The following is a 23131-nucleotide window of genomic DNA, read 5'->3' on the forward strand; positions in this document are numbered from 1 at the left end:
TGTGTGTGTGTGGCTTGGTCTTCATTTTTTTGGACATTTTTAAATCTTTTTCTGATATTCAAAACTAACGGAGTGTTGTTAAATGCTGAGGAAAATCAGGAATTGTTGACGGATACTTTTTGGTAAAGGGTGTTATGGTTGAAATTGATATACGCAAGTCCGAGCAACTGTGGTTCTCTATGATGATTGAACGGAGTAGGTTTATGATCTACATATAGTTTGGAGCACAAATCATCTCGTAGTTATTGATTTAATTTGTGTTCCTATTTTTAATGTCTATGGCTTTATATTTATCATTTTAGGTTGACATTTTAGCATCTCAGATGATATGTTTATCATTTATTGCAAGTGCTCGAGCTGTGAAGGTATGAGAATGAATAATAGGTAAGAAGCCAACAAATTGAAATTTGTAGCACACTGCAGATAAGCTTCTCATAAGGACATAATGTGCATGTTTGATTCAACTCAACCTTATGTTTTTCAACCAAATATTTCACCTTACAAAAAGTAACTCTTTTTCACTAGACATTTACGTTGTTAGAGTTTATTGTGATAATATATTCCAGGTACTTTTTGGAGCCATTGACATATCAAAAATTTGATTGGGTTTTATATGTAATTTGTAGAAAACCTCACAAGTAGAGGATGCTTTGCAAAACATTAATAATTTTTTGCAAGACATTTGTATGTTTTTAACTGAATCCCAGTGTGAGTTTCTTCTTGCGAATGCAGGTTAATAGTGTGATTTGTCTCGCCAAGTTGCTGATAAATGGGTATTTTGTGGTACTTTTCTGTTTCTATTTCTAGCATTGATTATGCGTCACTATTTTTATTATTGCTAATGTATTTTCTTAACAAATAATATGTTTTTGTTTGGCATCCAAGATAGTTTTAATGTTTCATTATTATTTTATCTGTATGATAAGTTTTTTTGATTATTTGACTCTTGAATTTGAAACATCATTCAGTTTATTAAACTAATTGCTTTTTTTTATATTGTAGGGAGTAGAAGTAAAAGTTTATAGATGGCATGATGATTGATCGGAAGTGAAGAGACCATAAACCTAAGTAGAGAGGAAACTCAGTATGTTATGGATGTTTCAAATGAGATGAAAAACACTTAAATTACAAAACCTGTGAGTACAAAATAAATTGATTTTTTAATAATTAATATCAAAGCTGTCAAATTTACTTATATGAATTAAAATTAAATGTTGTATATTTACACCAAAATAGGGTGTACTGTTAGTTTGATATAATCATTGAGGTAAAATATGGTCTATTCATTTATTTTCCTTTTCTAGGATAATTTTGCATCTGCTTGAGGCACATAATCAGGGTGCAAATGACTTTATCTATTTTTTTCATTTTCAATTTTTTCCATTTTCTTTTTCATTTTCAACTCAGATTATTACATTTTCAATTGTTTCCAACTTTATGTGATGAATTATATGGTCCAAGTGAAGATACATGACAACCAGTTTAACAATTAAGGTATTGTACTTTGAAAATCTAAAAATTACATCATATTGCTTTAATTTTAGTTCATTTTAAAGCACTTTACTTCAAACATATACCCATTACAACATCCTACTTATCTGAAGAAAGAATGGAAGATACACGGGATTACAAGGTGATTTTGGAAATTTTAGAAAGACGATAAATAAAAAGAGGCTTACGTAAATATATATATATATATATATATATATATATATATATATATATATATATATATATATATATATATATATATATATATATATATATATATATATATATATATATATAAGTTTAGACTTATTAAACATGTCGTTTCCTTTTGACTAAATGAACTTATTCGATGGTTATGTATTTTTGGAGAACTTTGGCTCTTATTTCATTTTACCATGGCTTGGTATGAATCAAGTTTCTCGATTTTACTTGTATAAGTTTGTTGTTCATTGTTCATTACGTATAACCTTTAAATTCCTCTTAAGAATCTATTAAATCTTTTCACCACTTCAAATAAGCTTATTTTTTAATATTATGTCCGTTTGATGCAGGATTATTGAAATTAAAAGGTACATGGATTTCACTAATCCACGATCTCAAGCAAAGTGAAAAAAGTTCCCATATATGATCTTCATAAAAGTTTGATGGACGGTGAAGATCAACATATATATATTGTGCGTTGCAAATTAAAATTATGGTTTACATCTTTGGTCTTAATTTAATAATGCATGATAATATTCTTTCTTGGCACTTCTTTATATGTTTTAAGCTAAATGATATCCGATTATGAGTCATATTATTTTCCTTAAAGTATAAAATTCAAGTGAAAACAATAAGAGCATAAATGATCGATAATAGACGACGGTTGAAATTTAGTATTATTAATAGATCTAGTGTTGATAAGGATCTTCTTTAAAGTCTACAAAGGGTGTGTCCGGCATTATAGTACTAATCGCCATGAGGAAACTATTCACCAAATTTGACAAATCGCCGCAAGGAAACAATGGTCGCGGAAAGATCCATTAGATAATGAACGATTGCTTCTAAGCCATCTCTGGCGATTAATCAACAATACGAAGTGCTTTTCTAGCATCTTCTTGATAAAACAACCTTTATATAAAGATGTAGGATGATTTTTATGGGGAGTAAGAAGCCCTTTTGACATCTCTTCATTTTCAGATAATTCTCGATGTGTTGACATCTCTTCGTCTGCAAATAATTCTCGATGTGAAAACACGGAGGCAAAGGGTTGAGCTTTGAATAGAAAAAAGATTGGATCTGCTAGGTCCCAAATGAATTGACTTATTCTAAAAAGACCTTGTTCTTTGGAAGATATATCTCGTGTGTGTACTGCACGGTTCCACTCTGCAAAGAACTTTGAATCATTCTCTTGAAGCTCATCCTCTTCATCATAAACGATTATTCATCACCGCAGCTTTGCGCAGGTATATTGAAAGAGGTGAGGTTACGAGAGGAAATGGAATTATGAATTTGTGAATATGCTATCAAGGGAAGTCAAGGAACCGTAGTAGATGCAAGCCCGTATTGGAAGAGAGGTGAATCTACGAGAGGAAATGGAATTTGACTTGTGAAGCAATTCAACTGCATCAGTAAACCACATGGTTCGTCTTACTATTCTGTGTATGTGTGTATGTTGAATATGAAACTTTTTAGTATCATGTCTAACGTTTGTGAAATATGTATTTGAAATTTATGGATTTATGTTCAATGTTTGTCGAATATATATTGGAACTTTTTACTTTTATGTTTATGGACTTCAAAATGTTTTTTATAGTGTTACTGGCAGCCTAACTGCGAAAATAAAAATATTGCAATATCCGTCAATGAATCTGTTGCAATATATTTATGTCGTTAAACTGATAAAAAAGTGTTTGTCGGTAATCCGTTACAAAATTATTCTATTTGTAATCAATTACTAAAGATATTAGTTGGTAATCCGTTATAAATATGTTCCATGGGTATTCCATTACTACCAATGGTCGTCCATATATTGTTACGAATTTTATATGTTGGTAATTTGTTACTAACGTATTCCTTCGGTAATCCATGAATACTTATCCATGGAAAATATGTCGGTAAATTAGGTTGTATCTCAGAATTCCGTCGGTAAAAGTTACTAACAAGGATATACCGACGGAGTTGCATATGTGGAAAATCCATTGGTAAAACCCACAGTTACCGATTAGCGATAGTTTGGACCGTCGATATGACCATGTTTTGTAGCAGTAGTGTTAACTCTTAGCATTGAATATAAACTTCCCAAATAATCTTCTTTACAACGATTGTTTCCATTTTCCAGAAACGTAGACACTACATTATCTTACTTCCAATTGGTAATCTATGTGACGTAAAATGCATGTGTTTTCATGCACTGCTTGCTTCTCTTCTCTTCCCTGTGACTCGGTTTACCAAAAGATGAGAAGTGAGTGAAAATTAGATTTATGCAAATATATAACTTCTCCAAGTTTTCAACTTCAAATTTTGCCTCATATCTAGTAATTCATCAACATGTGTAATTTATATTTTCATAATACATTCAATAAACATGACATCTAACAATGATCACTTGTGTCGGGACTAAATAAATGTCAGCCCAAAACAATTCATGTTTGGTGATTTAGTCATTTGATATTTTGGGTAATTGGAATTTACATTAGTGTTACATGGATTTAGAATTAGATGTCACACAAGACCAAGACAAAGACCAAGACATGAAGTGCATGCTAGTGTAAGGTGAGTTTCATCCATACACAAAGAAAAGTGGGATCAAGCGGGTAGAAAAGGATAAGGGGTAAAGCCCACACAGACAAAATTAGAGCATCCGCTAATTGTCGGTTTAGGCTAAGTCAGAAGGGATTGATTGTCGGTTGACCAACCTAGTGTGCTGGTTGTCGGTTAACCAGCCTAGTGTGATCCATACACAATAGCAAAATGAGCCTCAATCAAAATCAAAAACTGTTCATGTCAATTTTGTGGGTCGACCATCAGAAATTATGCCTAAGGGAGGAGGGAGTCGATGACGGTTTATGCAGTGGATTGAGCCGGTATTGCCGGTTTCTGATTCCGAGCAAAGGTGGGATGAGCGGGCAATCGACTGGGCAGGTTGGTAAACCCTCAAATCTTGAAGGCAATGGGTTCTCCCTAACTACTCTTTCTTTGTTGTAACATCCCGAATTTCAGAAATATGATTTAAGGGTTTAAAGTGTAATTTCGAAGAAGAGACTCGATGAGTATGTACGCTTACTCGCTGATTCGGAACGGGTTTAGGTCACGAATTAAGTGATCAACTCTCCGAGTCGGAAGCTGGACTCGACGAGTTGGTGCAGGAATGAGAAAAACCTAATCTTAGGGTTTGCACCCTATTTAAAGGACTTTGTGTCCTTCTCCCAGCCTCCTATTCCCCTAGAGAGTTTCAGAAAACCCTAATTTCGGGTGAGGCTTCATTGTTGAGGAGATTGGAGCTTGGAAGAGGAATTTGGTGGAAGGAGCTTGAGAAATTAGAAGCTAGCATCAAAGGGCTTGTATAGATCCGGGATCTACATCAGCTTGGGCGCATCTTAGAGGTAAGGAGCCATTATCTTAAGCTATTTCGTTTTTGGTTCATCCTTGGTGGTTGTTTTGGGAGTTCCTTAGCGTGTTAAGACCTATTTCGGGTTTGGAGTTTAGATATGAGTTTGGTACTCCAGATCTAGGCTTGTGATAGTCCATAATGTCATAAAGTTTATGTTTAAGGGTTGTTGGTGAAGCTCCTTAGTCCTTAACCTTAGCCATAGTGTGTTTTGGGCCTATATCTCCATGGTTTCACATAAAGTTTGCAACTTATGTTAGGGTTAGACTATAGGAGAATGGATCTATGGGTTGGAGTCTCTACATGGCTCGAAAAGCCACTGGGTGGATTGAGAAGTGGAGAGACTCGGCGAGTCACATGGGTGTACTCGACGAGTTGTATGAACATGTGTATGGACTCGGCGAGTTGGAAGAACAACTCGGCGAGTCTGTTGAAGATTGCCTTGGACTCGGCGAGTCTGTTCTTGGAATCGGCGAGTCAGGACGCAGAACCCCAACCTCTTTTGGTTAAAGCCTTGGATTAAGGGAGTCGGTTGGCGACTCAGTGAGTTGGGCAGGATGGACTCGGAGATCGTTGGACTCGGCGAGTCTTGGGGCGACTCGGCGAGTTAAGTTGTGCTACGAGAGTTTTTTGGGTATGGGAACTCGGCGAGTCGACGGGTTGAGTCAGCGAGTAGAGTCAACCAGGAAGGTTGACTTTGACTGAGGACTTTTGACTTTGACCAAGAGTTGACCAGTTTGACTTCCAAGGGTACTTTGGTAATATTGGTATTTACGGAATTGGTTCTTTGGTAGTGTTATGTGGTGAAGATTGTGTCAGTGGTCGGGGCAGCTTGGTCTTATCTTTTCAGTCGGCAATTGCAGGTGAGTTATCCTCACTATACTAAGGGGTCTAAGGCACCAAGGCCGGCCCATTAGATATGTTATCCTAGCAGTGTTAGATGTTGAGTCTTCGTAGTGTTGCATGCTAGTGGTTATGTCAATTAGGTAGATCTGTAGGTCTACCTGTGTTGTTATATGATTATCTGCATGCTCAGTAGTTATGTTATTTGTTGACATGTTATGTGCGATGGGTTGAGGTTGTATTGCTTCGTGCGGTAGCCAACAAACCCTAGAGTATTCTAGATATGAGCCGAGGGCCTGGTAGGCATTCCAGACTCATATTGAGGACTCGAGAGTATTCCAGATATAAGCTGAGGGCCTAGTAGGCATTCCAGACTCATACTGAGGACTCGCGAGCATTCCAGATACGAGCTGAGGGCCCGGTAGGCATTCCAAACTCGTACTGTGGGCTCGGAAGCATTCCAGTTACGGGCTATGGGAGACCCGTATTGTGGGCTCGGGAGCATTCTAGTTACGGGCCAAGGGAGACTCGTAATGTGGGCTCGTGGGTATTACAGTCAGTAGGGTTGTGGACCCATTATGTGTTGTTCTGTTCAGGTTGTTATGATATGTTATTGTTGACGCGGTTATATGGATTGTATGTGTATCGGTATTTTGGGGGTAACTCACTAAGCTTTCGGGCTTACAGTTCAGTGTTTTGTTTCAGGTACTTCAGGAGATCGTGGCAAGGCGAAAGCTTGATCGTACAGCTCCTCCTATTATGTTTATGTTTATGGGAAGTTCTGATAATTAATATTTTGAAAACAAAGTTGTAATGTTTTGATGAACTTGACATGTTTTATAAAGTTTAAATTGGTTTGAAATTTTTGGTGTTACATTTGTACTCTCTTCTCTACTCTTGTTGTCTTTTCCTATCTACTTTTTCCCTGTACTCTTTATACATACACATATTAATGGAGTGGGGTAGTTTTTAAAAATGGTATATACTTCAAGATTTCAAGTTGTACGGATAGTGATGGAGCCGACTGTTTTTGGGAAATGATGGGTCTAGGGTTGCAAGCGATTGAAAAAATATATAAATTGGAAGTGATTCGTACACAACAGTTTTTTGTCATTCACAACAATTCATGCATTATATAGTTGTATAATACAACATTTTAAAGCACCGATTGTTGTGTATGGAGAAAAATTGTTGTGTAGGGATCAGCTCCCATATAAATTAGTTCAAATTTCATTTTAGACCCTATAGTTTATAGATGTTATTAAAACATACTTATTTGTTTTCAATCATATCTTTTTAACTAAATTGTACATAACGTCTTTAAAATGATATATACTTGGAATATTTCAAATAATCTATATTTATTTTACAATTCATTAAATAATATTTGTTTTAATTAAATACTACTTTTGATTTTTTATTATTTTTGTTTTCAATTAGCAAAAATTTATTTTTAAAGAAAAAAAATGTAACATTTTATTTTATTTTATATTTTCTGATTTAATCAAATAAAAAATAATGATGTGACAACTGACAAATGGGTTGGATGGGTGGGAAAGATAGGATTTTCATGTGTTGTGAGTTGGAAAATATGAAAAAGATGAGAAAGAGAAAAACTGATATGAAGCTGATGTGGCAGTGGTTTGAGTGGATTCGAAGGGAATGACTCCCTCCTTCCTAAGCCGAAAACTGACCATGTGAGTTTCTACATGTCGCTTAAGGCTAAGCTACCCATTTTAGTTAGATTGTGCGAACCTTGATTGTTGAGATCCATTAACCGTTGTTTATCATCCTTATCCACTTTGTGGTTATCTGTCTCATTACATACCATGTTTTTGCTCTGTTTTGTTCTTTGGCCTAACACTTGAAGTGACATTCTTGTGGATTAATATGTGTATATCATTTTGGGACACTCGCACATAGGGTCAAAACTCAAAAAAGAAATTTAAGAAAGTAAACTTACAGGCTCCTCAAGATATCTGGATCACGGACCATCATAAACATCCTATATGACCTCCCCTGTTTTTTTCTTTTAACAAATTGGCATGTTTTGATATGCATTTTCTACCAACATTAAATATATTTGTCATGCTTCGTATTTAAACTTAAAGAGTATGGGTTGACATAATTTAAGAAAAGTGTTGGGACAATGCGAATTTTAAAAATTCAAAATACCACTCAACCAATTACGTCTAAGAATCATGATAAAAACAATTCTGCAATTTTGGATGAATACAACGAGGAAACAAATTGGGTACTAGAAGTACATAACCAAACAAGGACACGACTACCATGGTTTTCAAATGAATAGAATAATGGTTGAAGTTATCATAATCTTGTCTGATAATTCTCGATGTTGTACTTGGAAGCAAACACAATCTAAACATGTAATCCAACACGAGAATTCACGTCACCATGAAGAATAATACATCTGAAATCCATGAATCAAAAGCCATAAATGCCTAAAAAGCAGTTATAGGAAATGAGGACGGCATGAAAATAGAACTTACCTTTAAATTTTACTTTACTTTAAAAGTCGGTTGCTTTTGAATTCCTGCATAAAATATATAAAAATATTGAGTTGAAATACAGAGAACAGTTGGTGCTTCTGCGTTCTGACAATAGCAAAAACTTCCATGACAAATTTTTTAAGTAGTTTAGGAATGATTAAAGCAAGAAACCTATACCAACCTCCTGTCTGGTCTTTATAAAAAAGTTGATACCTTCCCCTGCATAAAACGAGCCAAAACTTGTTTCTATCTCTCTAAGCTCCGGAGTAGCAGAACTTCCTTGGGTGAAAACCGTTAATTGTTGGCATCTATTGATTTTCAGAGTATCGAGTAATGGCAGTGAAAAATCCACATTCCATAAGCAAAACCCCTTCAGACATGGAAGTTGGTCAAGTATTAAGGACCTTAAACAAGGTAACTCAATCTTCTTCATTTTGCCATCAGATTCTTCTTCTGCAACTAAATTTGTGTCCTTAACGATTATCTCCCCCATATGATCGCAGTTTTTTATGTGTAGCTCTTGGAGTTGCAATAGACTACTAACCATGGATCTTGTGAAAACATGCTCTAACTTGTCACATCCATGAATAGAAACTGTTGTTAGGTTTCCAAACTTGAATACTGTCCACTGATTGCTATTCCACATATTCCTTAGACCATCTACCCATGCTAAACTCACTTCTGTTAGGTTTGGAAGTTCCACAACAACAGCTTGTGATTCATCCAAACCACCACTTGTCCCTTCCAAAGCTTCAAATACCTCCTCTACTCCATGACAGTAGCTTACATGTATCTTTTCCAGATTTTGAAGTTGTTGCAACTCATTGGATGGAATAATCTTTTCTAAAGATATGTTAGATTTCAAATCTAATTCGATCAAATTATGAAAAGACCAAGGTAACCCTTCTGCAGTAGCAGTGCAAGAGCTTGTAGCTTCTAAACTTGGGACTGGGGTCTGCAAGCCCGGTAAAGAAATTATAAGGCATATATATATATATATATATATATATATATATATATATATATATATATATATATATAAAACCAAAAAAACAATTGAAATGTCATATGTTGTACTTTTAATGAAATGGAAGAGTACTAATTAATAAAGACGACACGCGAGCACCAATGAAGACACATTTTAATTATTAATTATGATGATAATCAACTCCAACTAAGCGTTTCTATAGGCTTACTATTTTTTATCTCATAAAGTAAGATAGATATGTAAGGTTTGTTTGGAGCAGAATGGAAATTTTTTATTCAAGCCACAAGCCAAAATTTTATTCAAACTAGTATCAATTTGTTTATTACTTTTACTTGGTATGCAAAAAATTAAAGATTATACCTGATGATGTGTAGTGGTTGTCACATCAAAGTTAAGACCACATTTGTCAAGACTGTGTTTGCCCAAGCTTCTGCGTATATACTTGAGGCCCGGGGCTAACGATTGACCAACTGTGAATGCTCTCATTTGTGGGCAGCCCTTAATCGTAACATCATCTAATGAAGGCCATTGGAACTCATTCATTCCCAAGAAGAAACCCACAAGGTTTGGTAGATTGACCAGTGCAATGGACTTTAGAGAAGGAAATACTACATTACCGGATGGGGTTGCTTGCTCTCCATTTTCTTCCTTCACAATCACTTTCACTGCTTTGCAATCCCAAATAGTTAGCTCTTCGAGGCTCCAAAGGCTTTCAAGTGTGGAAAATGTGAATATATGCTCCAAAAGGTCACAATCTTTGATTTCCAATACCCTTAGCATGGGAAGTTTGAGCACGGTAACATAATTTGGTCCTTGTTTTGATGAAGTACCACTATTTCCATCGTCAATGCTGCTACTTCCACAACCAGTGGTGGTATTGTTCATCCCTTGACTTTCAAATACCTCCTTCATCGAGTCACAACGTGTTATTCTCAACACTTGAAGCATTTGCATTTGTCCTAGCGCATAACACGGAATCGCACTTGACAACACATCACAGTATGATATACTTATCTCTTTAGAGTATTGACATAAGGTCCAAGAAACACCACCGACTTGAGGAAACTGCAGCACATAAAATTCGTGTAAATTTAAAAATTATACTTGAAACTAGTGCTCTCCGCATCAAAAAACAATTTGTCAGGATTTATTAAAGAGAAAACAAACGATACACGGCTCTACAACCGAAAATATTGGAATGAAAAATCAATGAAGTTGAGAAAGCATATGCTTATAACAAGAAGCTTAAACAAGTTCCATGTTTTCTACTTTATGACGAATTCAATGATGAACTGTTTTGGGTAAGATTATAAGTTGCTGAAATTTTTTGCATAAATTAACGCAAACCTAATTATACAAAGAAAAGTTTCAATCTCTTGCATGTGATTTCATGAATTTTCTAGAACATCGCAAAGAAAAAATGGATATTAAATAAGAAATGAAATAAGCTGTTAAATATGTAGTATGTACCTTAGATTGATCAAGAAAGTCGGCAGTTATACTAGTATTTTCAAAAGAAAACTCATTGCTCCCACAATTTGCACCATCACCAATACACTTGAGATTTGGAAGGAAACTAAGAGTGAGAGAATCAAGACAAGGATACACAGTGGTATTTATCTGGGTAGACGCAGAGGTAGTCTTTTCTTCATCTTTATGGTCTCTGTTTGAAACAACTTCTTCAATACCATCACAGTCTTGTATCTGGAGTTTCTTTAAGTTGGAAAAAAGCTTTGCCATGAGAGGGGAAAACAAGTACTTAATGCTTTCACACTCCTTCAAATATATGGTTGTGAGGTTCTGGAATGGGGATTCTGAGTGTTGTTTTGGAAGAATGGAGAATTTATTCCAGTTGCACTTCCATACATGGCTCATCCTTTCCAAGTGTATTATATCCAAATTCTCTAGGTAGGGAAGCATTCGTTGTTGATAATCTTGAGCTGTGACCAATTCTCCATGTTCTGGACTCTCTATCTCTATCTCAAACACCACCTCCGGAACTCCTTCCCAATTCGATAAGGAAAGTCCACGGAGGTTATGAAAAGAGTGGGCGAGATACGATGGAAATACAGCATCTGAAATATTATTATTAATTCCTGGAAGATTATTCTGCACAAAAAATGTAATTAGTAACTTTGGTCGGTTAAAATTGAATTACATTAAAGAATTATAAATGCACATTCCTTGAGAATTATGTTTTGCGATTATATAATTGAGAGATTAATTTGATTTTAGATCATTTCTAAAGTAACATTTGGAAATAGACGAAAAATAGTTTATTTTTGCTTTCAAATAAATGCGCATTTTGATAACTAAACATAACAATATTAAGGCATGAGAAGGCTAAAGAATTCATCAATACAAAACCACAGAGGCACATACCTAATTCGGTGTGCTTGTCAAAACTCAGAAGGTCTAATGTTTCCTTTCTAACAAAAAGTTTATAAAATTTTTTAAATAATATAGGATGAAAAGCTGTGATCGGCTCCCATGCAGCAAGCAAAATTTGGAGATTAAGTAATTACGAATTGATTAATTAAAAATGTGAAATCTTTTCAAGCAGAAGACAAAGTTTTGCAAGTAATTTGGTTAATAAGCAGGTGTTGTTAAGTAATGGTCACACAGGATAGCAACATATCTTTTTGTTGATATGATGTAGGTCGCTCAATTATTTTATGAGAAGTCAAATATCCTCCTACCATCTTCCTATACATTTAAGATTGTGACACTTGTCATATTTAATAAAATTAATAAATTTTTATTGCACTTGTCGTCATCTAAAAGTAGTAGGAGGATATAGGACTCCATGTTTTCAAGTATCGATGTTTTTGAACATGACATTCACTTGTAGACCTCATCATAATAAAAAATAAAAAAAAATGAAGTATTCAAACTTGGACATCACAATTAAAAAAAACAACATTACTAACAGAGTCATTTCTTGAATAAATATTGCAATATAGGTATCATATAATCAATTGCTTGCAAAACACAACTTTTTATTTATCACTTTAATTTTTTATTAATTTGTAATCACTTTTATGAGAAAAAAATATATATACATAGTTCTTGATCAAATGTCATTTTTTGTAAGTTTTACTTATTTCATTAATTGCCTTTTTTGAGCCGGTTAACTTTTCATAAAAATTGACATTTATAGTTGTTATATTTTTAAATTAGTTATGTTCATAAGACAAGATAACAATATGTTATAATTATGACGATTTGTAAACTGAACGTTGGTTTGATGGAATAAGTGCCTTAAGAAAATAAAACTGGTTTTGTGTATATGCAGTTATAATTTACAAAAAAATAATAATAATAATAGTTACGTTAATAAATGGCTCGTTAAGCATCTTATAAATGCATTGCAACATTAACTCAAGAAATGTTTGTAGCTTAGTGTTTACTGTTCAGTAATGTTTACTTTCAAATCTGATGCCAAACTTTTAGTCGTTTCACCTTTCCACCCCTTTTTATTTAGTTTTGATGTGCAAAGTGCAAGTGTAGAATGTAGATGACACGTCACCATACATAAAAACAAAAGGTAGCATGTATCTTAACCCTTAATTAATTGAGTAGAAAAAGGAAGGCATACCTCTTCCTCTTGGCTATAATCCACTGATTCATTGTTTCTCCCGCTCTCTCCACAATCACTTATATTCATGTGGACAAGTGCACCCAGATCAAAATTGGTGCTGACAGGTGTGAAGACATTCGTAAAGCTCTTGCATCTCTCAATTTGTATGTTTTCAACAGCTTGAAAGCCACGGATGGGAAGAAGAGACTTATTTTCAGCTTTTATCCTCCACACCTCCCTTAGCTTGCCTAATTCCTTCATCTGAATGCTTCTCAAGTTGCTAGTGCTGCCTTTTCCAACTCCACCAGCAAAATCCAAGTCGATGTTGAATAACACTTCAACGGAACCACAATCCTCGACTCGAAGCTCTTCAAGATGATGCAGCAATAGAATGGGATTGCACGGAAACAGATTCGTAAGATTGTCACAGCATTTCACTTCAATCTCTCTCAGCTTAACTTCCCCACTCGTATCAAATTCGTAAGGCCATATCTCCTTCAGATTCTCCATATTAAAAACAACCAATCTCTCTAACTTAGGAATCACAACCTAAAAATGAATAAATGCTTTCTTCATGATTTCATCCAAACAATAAGTCATACAATCAAATTCTAAATGACTTTTTTTTTCTTCTGAAAATTCCACTGGTTATTTAGCATAAAACAAAATGTGAATGCAACCTTTTAACTGAACAGATTGTTTGAATCGCATTTAACATAAAAATAGAATATTACCTCTTCCTTCAACAAACAAGATGTTGCCGACTTATTCTTGGGGTAAATGCTTGTGAAATTTGCAAGGCCATCAAGTTCCAACGTCACTAGTTGTGGCAGCTCAACTATGTGGCCATTATGGCACAAACCAGATAGATTTGGTAGCCAAACCAAAGATAGAAACTTAAGCTTTGGCAATGTAACTGTCTCTACTCCAATGCTCTCAATATGTATGAGTTCTTCCATATTATCGCTTGAAGAAACTTGAAGATGCTCAAGCTTTGACAGAGCCTTTGCAACTCCAAGTGTGAAAAGGTATTTCAACTCTTCACACCTCGAAACGACAAGGACTCTTACATTGTTGAACGAAGAGAATAGATGAGGATGTGAGCACTTCACCTCAAAATCTTCAAGATCATTCATATCACCCACACTTAAACAAAGCACGTCAGTTTTCTCAAACAACTCATTCATTCTAGAATCCAGTACTTCACCTTTGTTGGTCACCAGCTGCAAAGTGTTTTCATATGTGCGGCTGCTCCTACTGAGTTCTCCATCTAAAGAACGTCCCACTGAGATCTTGAATCGTTCAAGCTTCTCAAACGACATATTCTTCGGTTGAGCATTGTTCCGAAAGAACTCAAATTCTAATGCAGAAAGATTTCTTGATCGTTTTGCAATTTCATTACAATTATCATTTGTGAAGCTTATGGCTTTTCCATAACGACCACCGGCCATCGTGTAAAGCTCTTCAAGTTCAACCAAATTTTCAAAGACACCATTATCTATACGAAGACCAGCACAACCTGTCAAATCTAGTAGCCTCAGTTTCACCAAATTTCCGATGGTGTAAGGTAACCATTCAATGCCAGAATTAGCAAAACTGAGTACTTGGAGATTCAACAGATTTCCGATAGAAGAGCAATCAAACATCAACGAACACCGATGGAGATGAAGCACTCGAAGGTTGGTGGAGCATTGGGATGCTGAGGGAAGTAATGGATATTGTATTTCATCGTATGATATTACCTCAAGCTTTTCCATTTCTCTGTAAAAGTCTTGAGGGAACCTTAATGACTTATCACCACGCATAAGCTTCAAAATGGAGAGGTTCGGAAACCTGAGGTCTCTAGGAAACTCAGACATATCGTTGCATGTTAATGAAATTCTTTTGCAAGAGTCGCCTACATCATTGGGCCACCACTTTGACATACTACCATGGTTGACAATCGAAGCATGCTCGACTCTAGATAGCATATCCAAAACAAAAGCACGAACGAGATCATGCATCCTAACACACCCCACATCATTGCTTTCGGTCAACAAACTTGTATGCAGGAGCCGCTCAATGCATGTGTTCAGCCTGTTTCTTGCTTCTCTTAAAGTAGACACTCCGGTAAACACTTTCAATCCCCATCCGTACCTCACCAAATCCTCAGTAGAAATATTGAAGTCTTTAGGAAACAAACCGCAAAGCAAAAATATAGATTCAGTCTCCTCGTCTTTGAGATTCTTGTAGCTAATCTTAAAAACTTCATGAACAACATTGTGGATGTGATGGTGGTCTAAACAAAAAAGGGCATCCTTCCATGCATCCTTGGCTTTATTTCTAAGAGTAAGGGCCAAGATTTTGATGGCGATGGGTAAACCGCAACACTTCCTTACGATATGTTTTCCCATCTTACGGAGCTCCGGATCAGCATCATTAGAAATTTCTACAAGTCGCCAAAATAAACTATGTGCTTCTGCTTCTGTTATGACTTGTACATTGAAAATTGAATTAGCTCCAGCTCCCATCATAGTGCAAACATGTCTGTTTTGTGATGTCAACAAGACCTTGATGCCGACACCATGATTTGGCAAAGGACTTAAACCAATGTCATTTAGATCAACCGCCTCCCATGCATCGTCGAATATTATTAGAATATTATATTTAGGCGAACAGGCCTCAAACCATTTACGAAGCTTATCAGCTCTTGCTGATTTACCTGTTTCATTGAGCTTTATACCGAGGTGGTCTGCAACAGTTTGCTGAATAGCAATTGGGTCCGCCTTTTCCCCTAGACAAGACTTAATAATACAATCAAACATTTTCTTTTCTTCCACAGCCTTTGTCAGCCTTTCCATTAATGTGGTCTTCCCCACTCCGCCAATCCCCCACAAGGCTATCATGTGGGATTTGTGGTCTGATCCGAGTGCTTTTAGTGCTTCCATATAAATATGTTCTCTCGATACGAAATCGTTGTGATCACTTGATGATGCAGAGGTGGAAACATTCATGGTACCAGCTCTTTCTAGAGGAACTGGATCATCAGTCCACTTGATTAAAGAGTGGTGTTTTTTGACCGTTTCTATTTCCACAATCATCTTGAAAAGTCTCCTTCCATGCTTGTGCCTACGCCTGAGACTAGAACTGCTGAAATCTTTAGGAAAGTGTCCCACTCTTGCAGTGATCCTTTCTACTTCTTGCAACCAACCCGACACTTCGTCTGGAACCTCAAGCATGCTTATTGTGTTCCTGTTCATGCGGTCTGCTACGGCGACTCTCAGACCATCTAATTCCATCAATCTAGTGTGCATATCCTTCATATACTTTTTGCAGAAAATTATGTCGCTTAGGTGATTCATGATGGGAACCAAGAGCATATGAGCATATGGGTTAAGGATATCCTCCATTACTCAATAATAGTCTTACTTTAAGAAGCCCCTACATATCGAGAAGCAAACAAATTAACAAAGAATTCAATAGTACGATGCCCATCTATAAATGACCAATTACATGCATGCTAGATTCATTTAATTACGTATGGTCGTTACATGTAAAAAGAATCTATCTCATAATCTAAAATGAATTTAAAGATAACCTTTTGACATTATAAAGAAGATTGCAGATGTGGTCATTTTTATCTACCATTTAGAATCAAATTTCTTTATATTAAATTTTAAAAAACTTAGGAAGATGTAAAATCCTAATAGCAAAAACGATACAATAACCAACTTTTTTTAACATTTGATATAAAACATCATATAAAATGGCAAATGAATTGTATGTTTGTTACAATAAATGGTAGAAAATGGTTGTTTGTTACACTAAACCAAGGTTGTCAAGATCCAGATCGTACCTAGGATCATTTTTCATTTTGCCAGATTATAATCATAAGATCCCACCAAAGTGAAATACTTATCGGTTTAAAATTGAAATTACATCTCTATCTACCTATATAAGTTTGGAACATAGTGACATGTTTGAAGTTAGATTATGTCTAGACATTTGGTACCGTAGTTGAAAAGTTAATTGCTACCTTATAGCTGAAAAGCTAGCTGATAAAAAATGATGCTTGGTAAAAAACTAGCTGTTAAGCGAGCTAGGAAATGCAAAATAATATAGAAGGGCATGTAGATTAATGATTTAATATATTAAGACAAATACGTAATACATTTCATTAAATTAAAGTACTAACTAACAACTCTCTCATTATTTATGTTTAGGTGAAATTTCTTCAGTCATATATCATATTCAGACCAATTTCTCACATCTCAGGGTTTGACTCTCGATGTTATCATAACTTTTGCTTAATTGATGTGAATGTGATTTATAAAATATTCATATAAAACCTAAATATTTAAAATCATTATTAAAGAAGTTCATGTTGAAACGTTTGAATTGATACAAATATCGTACAAATAAATCACCATTTGTTTATTTAACAATAAACTAACTGTATATCATAACTAATTACTTATGTGCTTAACGAATTAGTCTAATTTTTAGAATATTATAAAAAAAAATGAACGAAGTGATATTTTTATACATCATAGAAGGTTAATTTAACTTATGTCGGTTTACATGTCATCAACAATGATGAGAGTTTTACCCTTTCAAAAAAAAAAAAAAAAAACAATGATGATAGTTTTTTTATTTTTTTAAGGGGAACTTTCCTAACCAAGGCTTCAAGGCCAGCTTTCACGAACCAAGTAATCCCCAGTTGTGAACATGAGACTATGCCTCATCTCCTGGGGAGTCCCTACATGCAAACCTCCATGGCCACAGGGGCTGAATAGTGTCCCGATTTGAACATTGGTCAAGTGGTGAACAATGATGATAGTTGATAAAATAAACTCTTATTTTTGCAACCTATAGTTTTAAAAAGTTACCTTTTTTCTTTGCAAAACTATTGCAAGGAGAAGATAGACAAATATTTAAAAAAAAAAAAAAAAAAAAGACAAAGTAAAAATGATGAACAATTAGTTTTATTCTTGAATAAATGTTATATTCATAAGCTCATTGAAACTCTAGTAGGAGTAACTTTATGTTCAGCGCCTGGGACTTTGGCTACAAGAAGCATTAGCGCTTTAGGGCACTTTATGCTTTTTAAAACTAAGGCATGTAGGTATCTCACCAGAAAAGAAGTAGGGACTACGTAAAGTAGTTTTTATTTAACAGAATTTGTGTTGTATTATTAGCTGTTGAGAGAGTATTTTAAGCATTCCGCTTTTGTTGTATTAAACCATGATGAAATAAAAGGTATCTAAGTTTTGAAATGAAATCTCCCAGTTGTATATATAATGAAGCATAATACCCGTTTGAATGGGGCGTCACATAGGATCATATGATCCTTAAGAGCTCGATTTTGACAACCTTGCACTAAACAATTAAAAAAAACATGCTGCTAGAATTGACAAATCTTGAAAGCATCTTGCATTTTTTGCAATTCACCCAAACGTAGAACGGCTTAAATAGTTTGAAAAGTGGACAAAGTATATTCAAATCTGTACAAATTTCTATATTGTTAGAAATCTAAGATTATTATTTTACTACCGTAATTTTTAATTATTTTATTGGAGATCAATGTGATTTGCAACTATACCTTTGAGATCTGAAGTAAACGAACACTTGCCCAAGTATGCTGAAAAAAGAAAATAATTATTTACATGAGAACTTTTATACATTGGAATTGTAAATAAGAAATAATAACAAGAGTTGAATACATTTTTTTTATATAAATAATGATACAATTATATTTAATCTTTAATAACGAAAACCAATTAATTCACTCTGATTTTGATTTCACTATGTTACCAAATCAACAGGACTATAGGATGTGCATCTTCTTTATCAATAGGGGGAAAAGATATTGATCAGAAAGAACCAATTGAGTATATTGACAATCATCAAGCCCCCGTACAAATGAATTCATATATTTAGCAAAAGCTAATCATGAACTAGATAACAGAAAATCAAAAACCAGAGAAAGTACTAGGGTTTACAATCAGACCTAAGTCAATAGAAATTATTTTTGCAAGCCTAACAATCAGATGAACAGATGCTTCGAGACAAATAAGATCCAACAAGATATCCTCCATTTCATGATTGAAAAACAAGTTGTTCGTTGTACCACGCGCAACCGGAAAACGAAAAAAAAAAGGAGAGTATAGAAACTATAAGGAACCTGATGTCAAATGCTTTTACCAAATTAGAAGAGCAGTTTCCTCGAAGGTTGGTCAACTATATTCGGATTACAGTCAGGGACGACTAGCGACAAGGAGGTGTTGCGGTGGCGAGGAACTGGGGAGAACGGGTGCTGCTCGGACCGGCGAGTTTGGAGCGAAAATATAAAAGGGCAAATATGACCCATCTAATCCATAAACCTTCGCCTTTTGCATAAAGCTTCGCCTTTTCATTCACCCACTGATAAAGTGATAAGGGGAGAAAAACTTAGCGGGTAATTATTTTGATAGTTTTGTTTATATTTAAGTACTTTTTTTATTTTATATACATTTTACAATTTAATTTTGTTATTGATACTGATATTTTACCATAACAGGTGACGGTGCTAATATTTAATATGTAATAAGTCAAATAATTAAATATATACAAAAAAAAATAAAAATTGTCTAAATGTGAACAATCCGACAAATTAATTACACTGATAAGTCATTCTCCCCACTTTTAATACCAATTTTATTTTTCATATTTGTTATTATTTTTTTTTTCAAACGTTATAAGCAAAGTTTAAAGCATTGTATTATTATATTTAACATGTATGAATCAAGATCAATCAATATAAACTTTATAAGAAATCAGTGGTACTTACTTGGATGCATTAGCTTTAAGGAAGATGATGTCATGTTCTTGATTCCTTTTCTTCCCATAATGGTGCCTTTCTAATTTTCTGATGGAGAGATGGGATGTCCTAACATACACGATCTTGGTGTTTATAAGGAGTCAGATCATAGTATGAGATCTCTTCAAATTCCTCCATATCGCCCGGCATTAAATTCATTAGTTGCACCTTATGGAAAAGAGATTGGAACCACACAAATTTGGTCCCTCAAGTTATAGACAATTGTCATATCCATCATACTACAAATATTAAAGTCTAAGGACCTGATATGTCAATATGGCAAACGTTATGGTACACAATATAGATGTACCTTACATGTAATAAGAATTACAAAATAGTCCTAAGGCCACATTAATGTGTTATTTTCCAACATTCTCCCACTTGGCCGAGTGACTATTTGTATACATGTTTCATTATTTGGCCAAGATAAGTTCATCATGTTTCATATTAATACCAAAAGTAGAAAAGTACGGCCTGAAGCATCATTTTCGATACGGGACTCCCACCGATCATACTATGGTACTTCATATGAAGCTTACGATTAATTTAAGTCATATGAATTTAGATTTAAGTGGTCATGCATTATATTTGTCTATATAAAAAGTAATTGTGCACAAGTTATGAATATAGACAAATTGCATTTTATGGAGGAATAATAATCAAGTACTTGAATAAATAAAATTAAAATTAAAAGTTCCATTAAAGCACTATGCTAGAATAATAGGTGTATATTTAAACCCATGTTGACGACATGTTCACATAATTGGGTGGTAGACCTTTCATTAACGGATCCGCTAGCATATTTTTAGTGTCAATGTGTTCGATACAAATATTATTTCCCCCACTTGCTCTTAAACGAGCAAATATTTTGTATCGAGGTAAAGCCTCATTCCACTATAATTATTGCTAATGGAAAACCTATAGAGGCAACATTATTGCAATACATTTTCTTTTAATGGCCTATAAATGGAGTTTATGATCATGAGTCATGTGGTTTAATTTCTCAACAACATTTCATGGAATGTTTCATTATCTATGAAATCAAATTTCTCCATAGTTGATATAGTCGTCAATGTTTAGTTATAACTCTCCCATGATATTGGCCGACAAATAGTACACCAATGTATCGTACCAATGACTACTTATCTTTGCATTTTGTAAAGACATAACCAAGAAACATATCACTTATATGTTATTACTTATTTCACTAAACGCGTTTGCCATTATTAGTCCCATGAAAATATTATAAAATTCTATTGGCAGCTTCCTAGTGATTTAGACCATGATTTAATGATAACGGCTAAGCATGTCACCGAAAATATGTACCTTAAATGTGGAAGGAACTGAAAGGAAGTATTGTTGCATTTTATATCGACTTACTACACATTAACTATATGTATTTAGGGACATGTCTAAAGCCCTTTGGATTCCTCGATGCATTTATATGCCTATTGCATATTAGGCTTCACCAAGATCCTTCATATCGAGGTGATGTGACAATAAATGTTTCGATTTATGCAACATATCATTGTTATTACTCAGCAAGATAATGTCATCTCCATATAGTATTAGTATGATAAAGTCCCTTTCACTGATGTTGAGGTATATACACCGATCTACATGGTTCTTAATTAAGTCATTATTGTTCATCACCTTGTCGAACATTAGATACCATCGATATGAAGCTTGATTCAGCACGTATATTGATTCCTTGAGTTTACACATCATACGTTCTTAACCCTTATAAATGTAATTGTTTGTGTGGGTTATGTAAACATCATTGTGTAACTCTTAGTTAAGAAAATTGTTTGACCTATATTTTATGTATCTCTAAATCCAAATGAAATATTGGAGCCATTATGATCCTAAGGAAGTCAATTCGAGAAACATGTGAGAATGTTTCTTGTTAATAATTACCCTATTTTGTGACTACCTTTTAGTGAGCAAACAAACTTTATGACATTCAATGTTCATCATTGGCGTCCAATTTGGTCTTAAACTCCTACTTGCACCTTATGGGTTTGAAAAACCTTTGGTAATTTGGCATGTTCCCAAACATCATTCATTTACATTAAATTAATGTCTTCGATTTATTACGCTTAGTTGGTTGATCACAAGTTATGGCATCACTCCCCATGACAGGGCTATTTCCTTCCCCTTGTCAAGATCGGTCTCATGTAATCGTCAAAGTTTATGGGTTGATGACTTCATAAAAGAAGTCGTACATGCTATTTCATGGGTTTTAATGCCAACATCTTGGGTGAGATCTTTTATGGTGTTTCATTTTCCCATGCATTTGAAAAGGCTTTTCATGAGGCAAAACTAGAATCTCCTAATGAAGTGCTAATAGTAATGAGCACTTGAATTATAATTGAAGATTCTTGAAGGTCAAAATCCCTCAATACACCACTCCCACTCATTTTGGCATTCATAAGAAATCTTACATGCTTCATTTCTAGAATTAAGGTACTATGTGATAGAACAAAAAGTCGGTAACCTTTAATACTTTTAGGATGGCTGATGAAGAAACAACTTACAGTTTTCATGTTCATGTGATTCAGAATTGTAGATTTTTGTTTCGTCCGTACATCCACACCCTTAAAAACCTAAAGTTTGTATTCATCCTGTCAAAACTCAAAGGGAATTATATGAACATAGTTTAAATGAACTTTGTTTAAGATGTGGATTGCCGTTTTTAATGCCTAGGTCCAAAAATTGGGGCAACTTGGTGTTTGCAAGCATATTTTCACCATGTCCATTAGATTTCTAATCCTCTTCATGAAAAAAAAATCTTTAATGAGGAGTACACGACGTGGGGTATTGGTTAATTATCCCATGATCTTTACAAAATTCAAAGAAAGATCGGGGTCTGTTGCCAAGGTTTGTATGCCTGCCATAATATATGACACCTATATCTAATCTTAATGCTTATAATTTATAGACAAGTTGATTTTCAACTTTGGCGTCAAGCGTTTTAAGCATTTTAAGAGATTTAGATTTTCTATTCTTTAAATACGGATACATGCATCAAGAATAATAATCAAGAAAAGTTATATGAGATTTTTAACCATATACTACAGATGTCAAGTTACAATAAAACTTCATATTTTATGACACGTATCATCCTATATTGTGATTTGTGGCCTAAGCCTTAATTTCACAACATAGATAAAGTCTCAACGTCTCAATTTAAGTTATCGTCAATATTAAACGGTATTAAAGGTTCCATAAAATGGTTGTTTAATTATAATTTATAGAGGTATTCCTCCAAACAACCATAGCCAACAATATG

The 23131-nt window shown here is 34.4% G+C and overlaps 1 protein-coding gene across 4 annotated transcripts; it reads right to left on the reverse strand.

The window, feature by feature from the left end:
• Positions 1–8079: 8079 nt before the first annotated feature.
• Positions 8080–19390, reverse strand: LOC145086052 (uncharacterized). 4 transcript variants are annotated; one of them, XM_079023773.1, is made up of 9 exons: positions 19185–19390; positions 18583–18621; positions 13736–16421; positions 13020–13550; positions 10892–11530; positions 9782–10486; positions 8615–9388; positions 8434–8477; positions 8080–8302 (listed from the first exon to the last, which is right to left on the reverse strand). In XM_079023773.1, exons 3-8 carry the CDS (start codon positions 16388–16390, stop codon positions 8448–8450), a joined length of 5334 nt encoding a protein of 1777 aa, XP_078879899.1. In that variant the 5' UTR covers positions 16391–16421; positions 18583–18621; positions 19185–19390; the 3' UTR covers positions 8080–8302; positions 8434–8447. The 4 variants fall into 4 exon arrangements, with proteins under 4 accessions (XP_078879899.1, XP_078879898.1, XP_078879896.1 ...); XM_079023772.1 differs by having other exon boundaries at positions 8080–8282; positions 8431–8477; XM_079023770.1 differs by having other exon boundaries at positions 8080–8354; positions 19185–19389.
• Positions 19391–23131: the final 3741 nt, after the last annotated feature.

The sequence above is a fragment of the Lactuca serriola genome, chromosome 2 (assembly GCF_051521515.1).
Source record: "Lactuca serriola cultivar US96UC23 chromosome 2, Lser_US96UC23_V15, whole genome shotgun sequence".
NCBI lineage: Eukaryota > Viridiplantae > Streptophyta > Magnoliopsida > Asterales > Asteraceae > Lactuca > Lactuca serriola.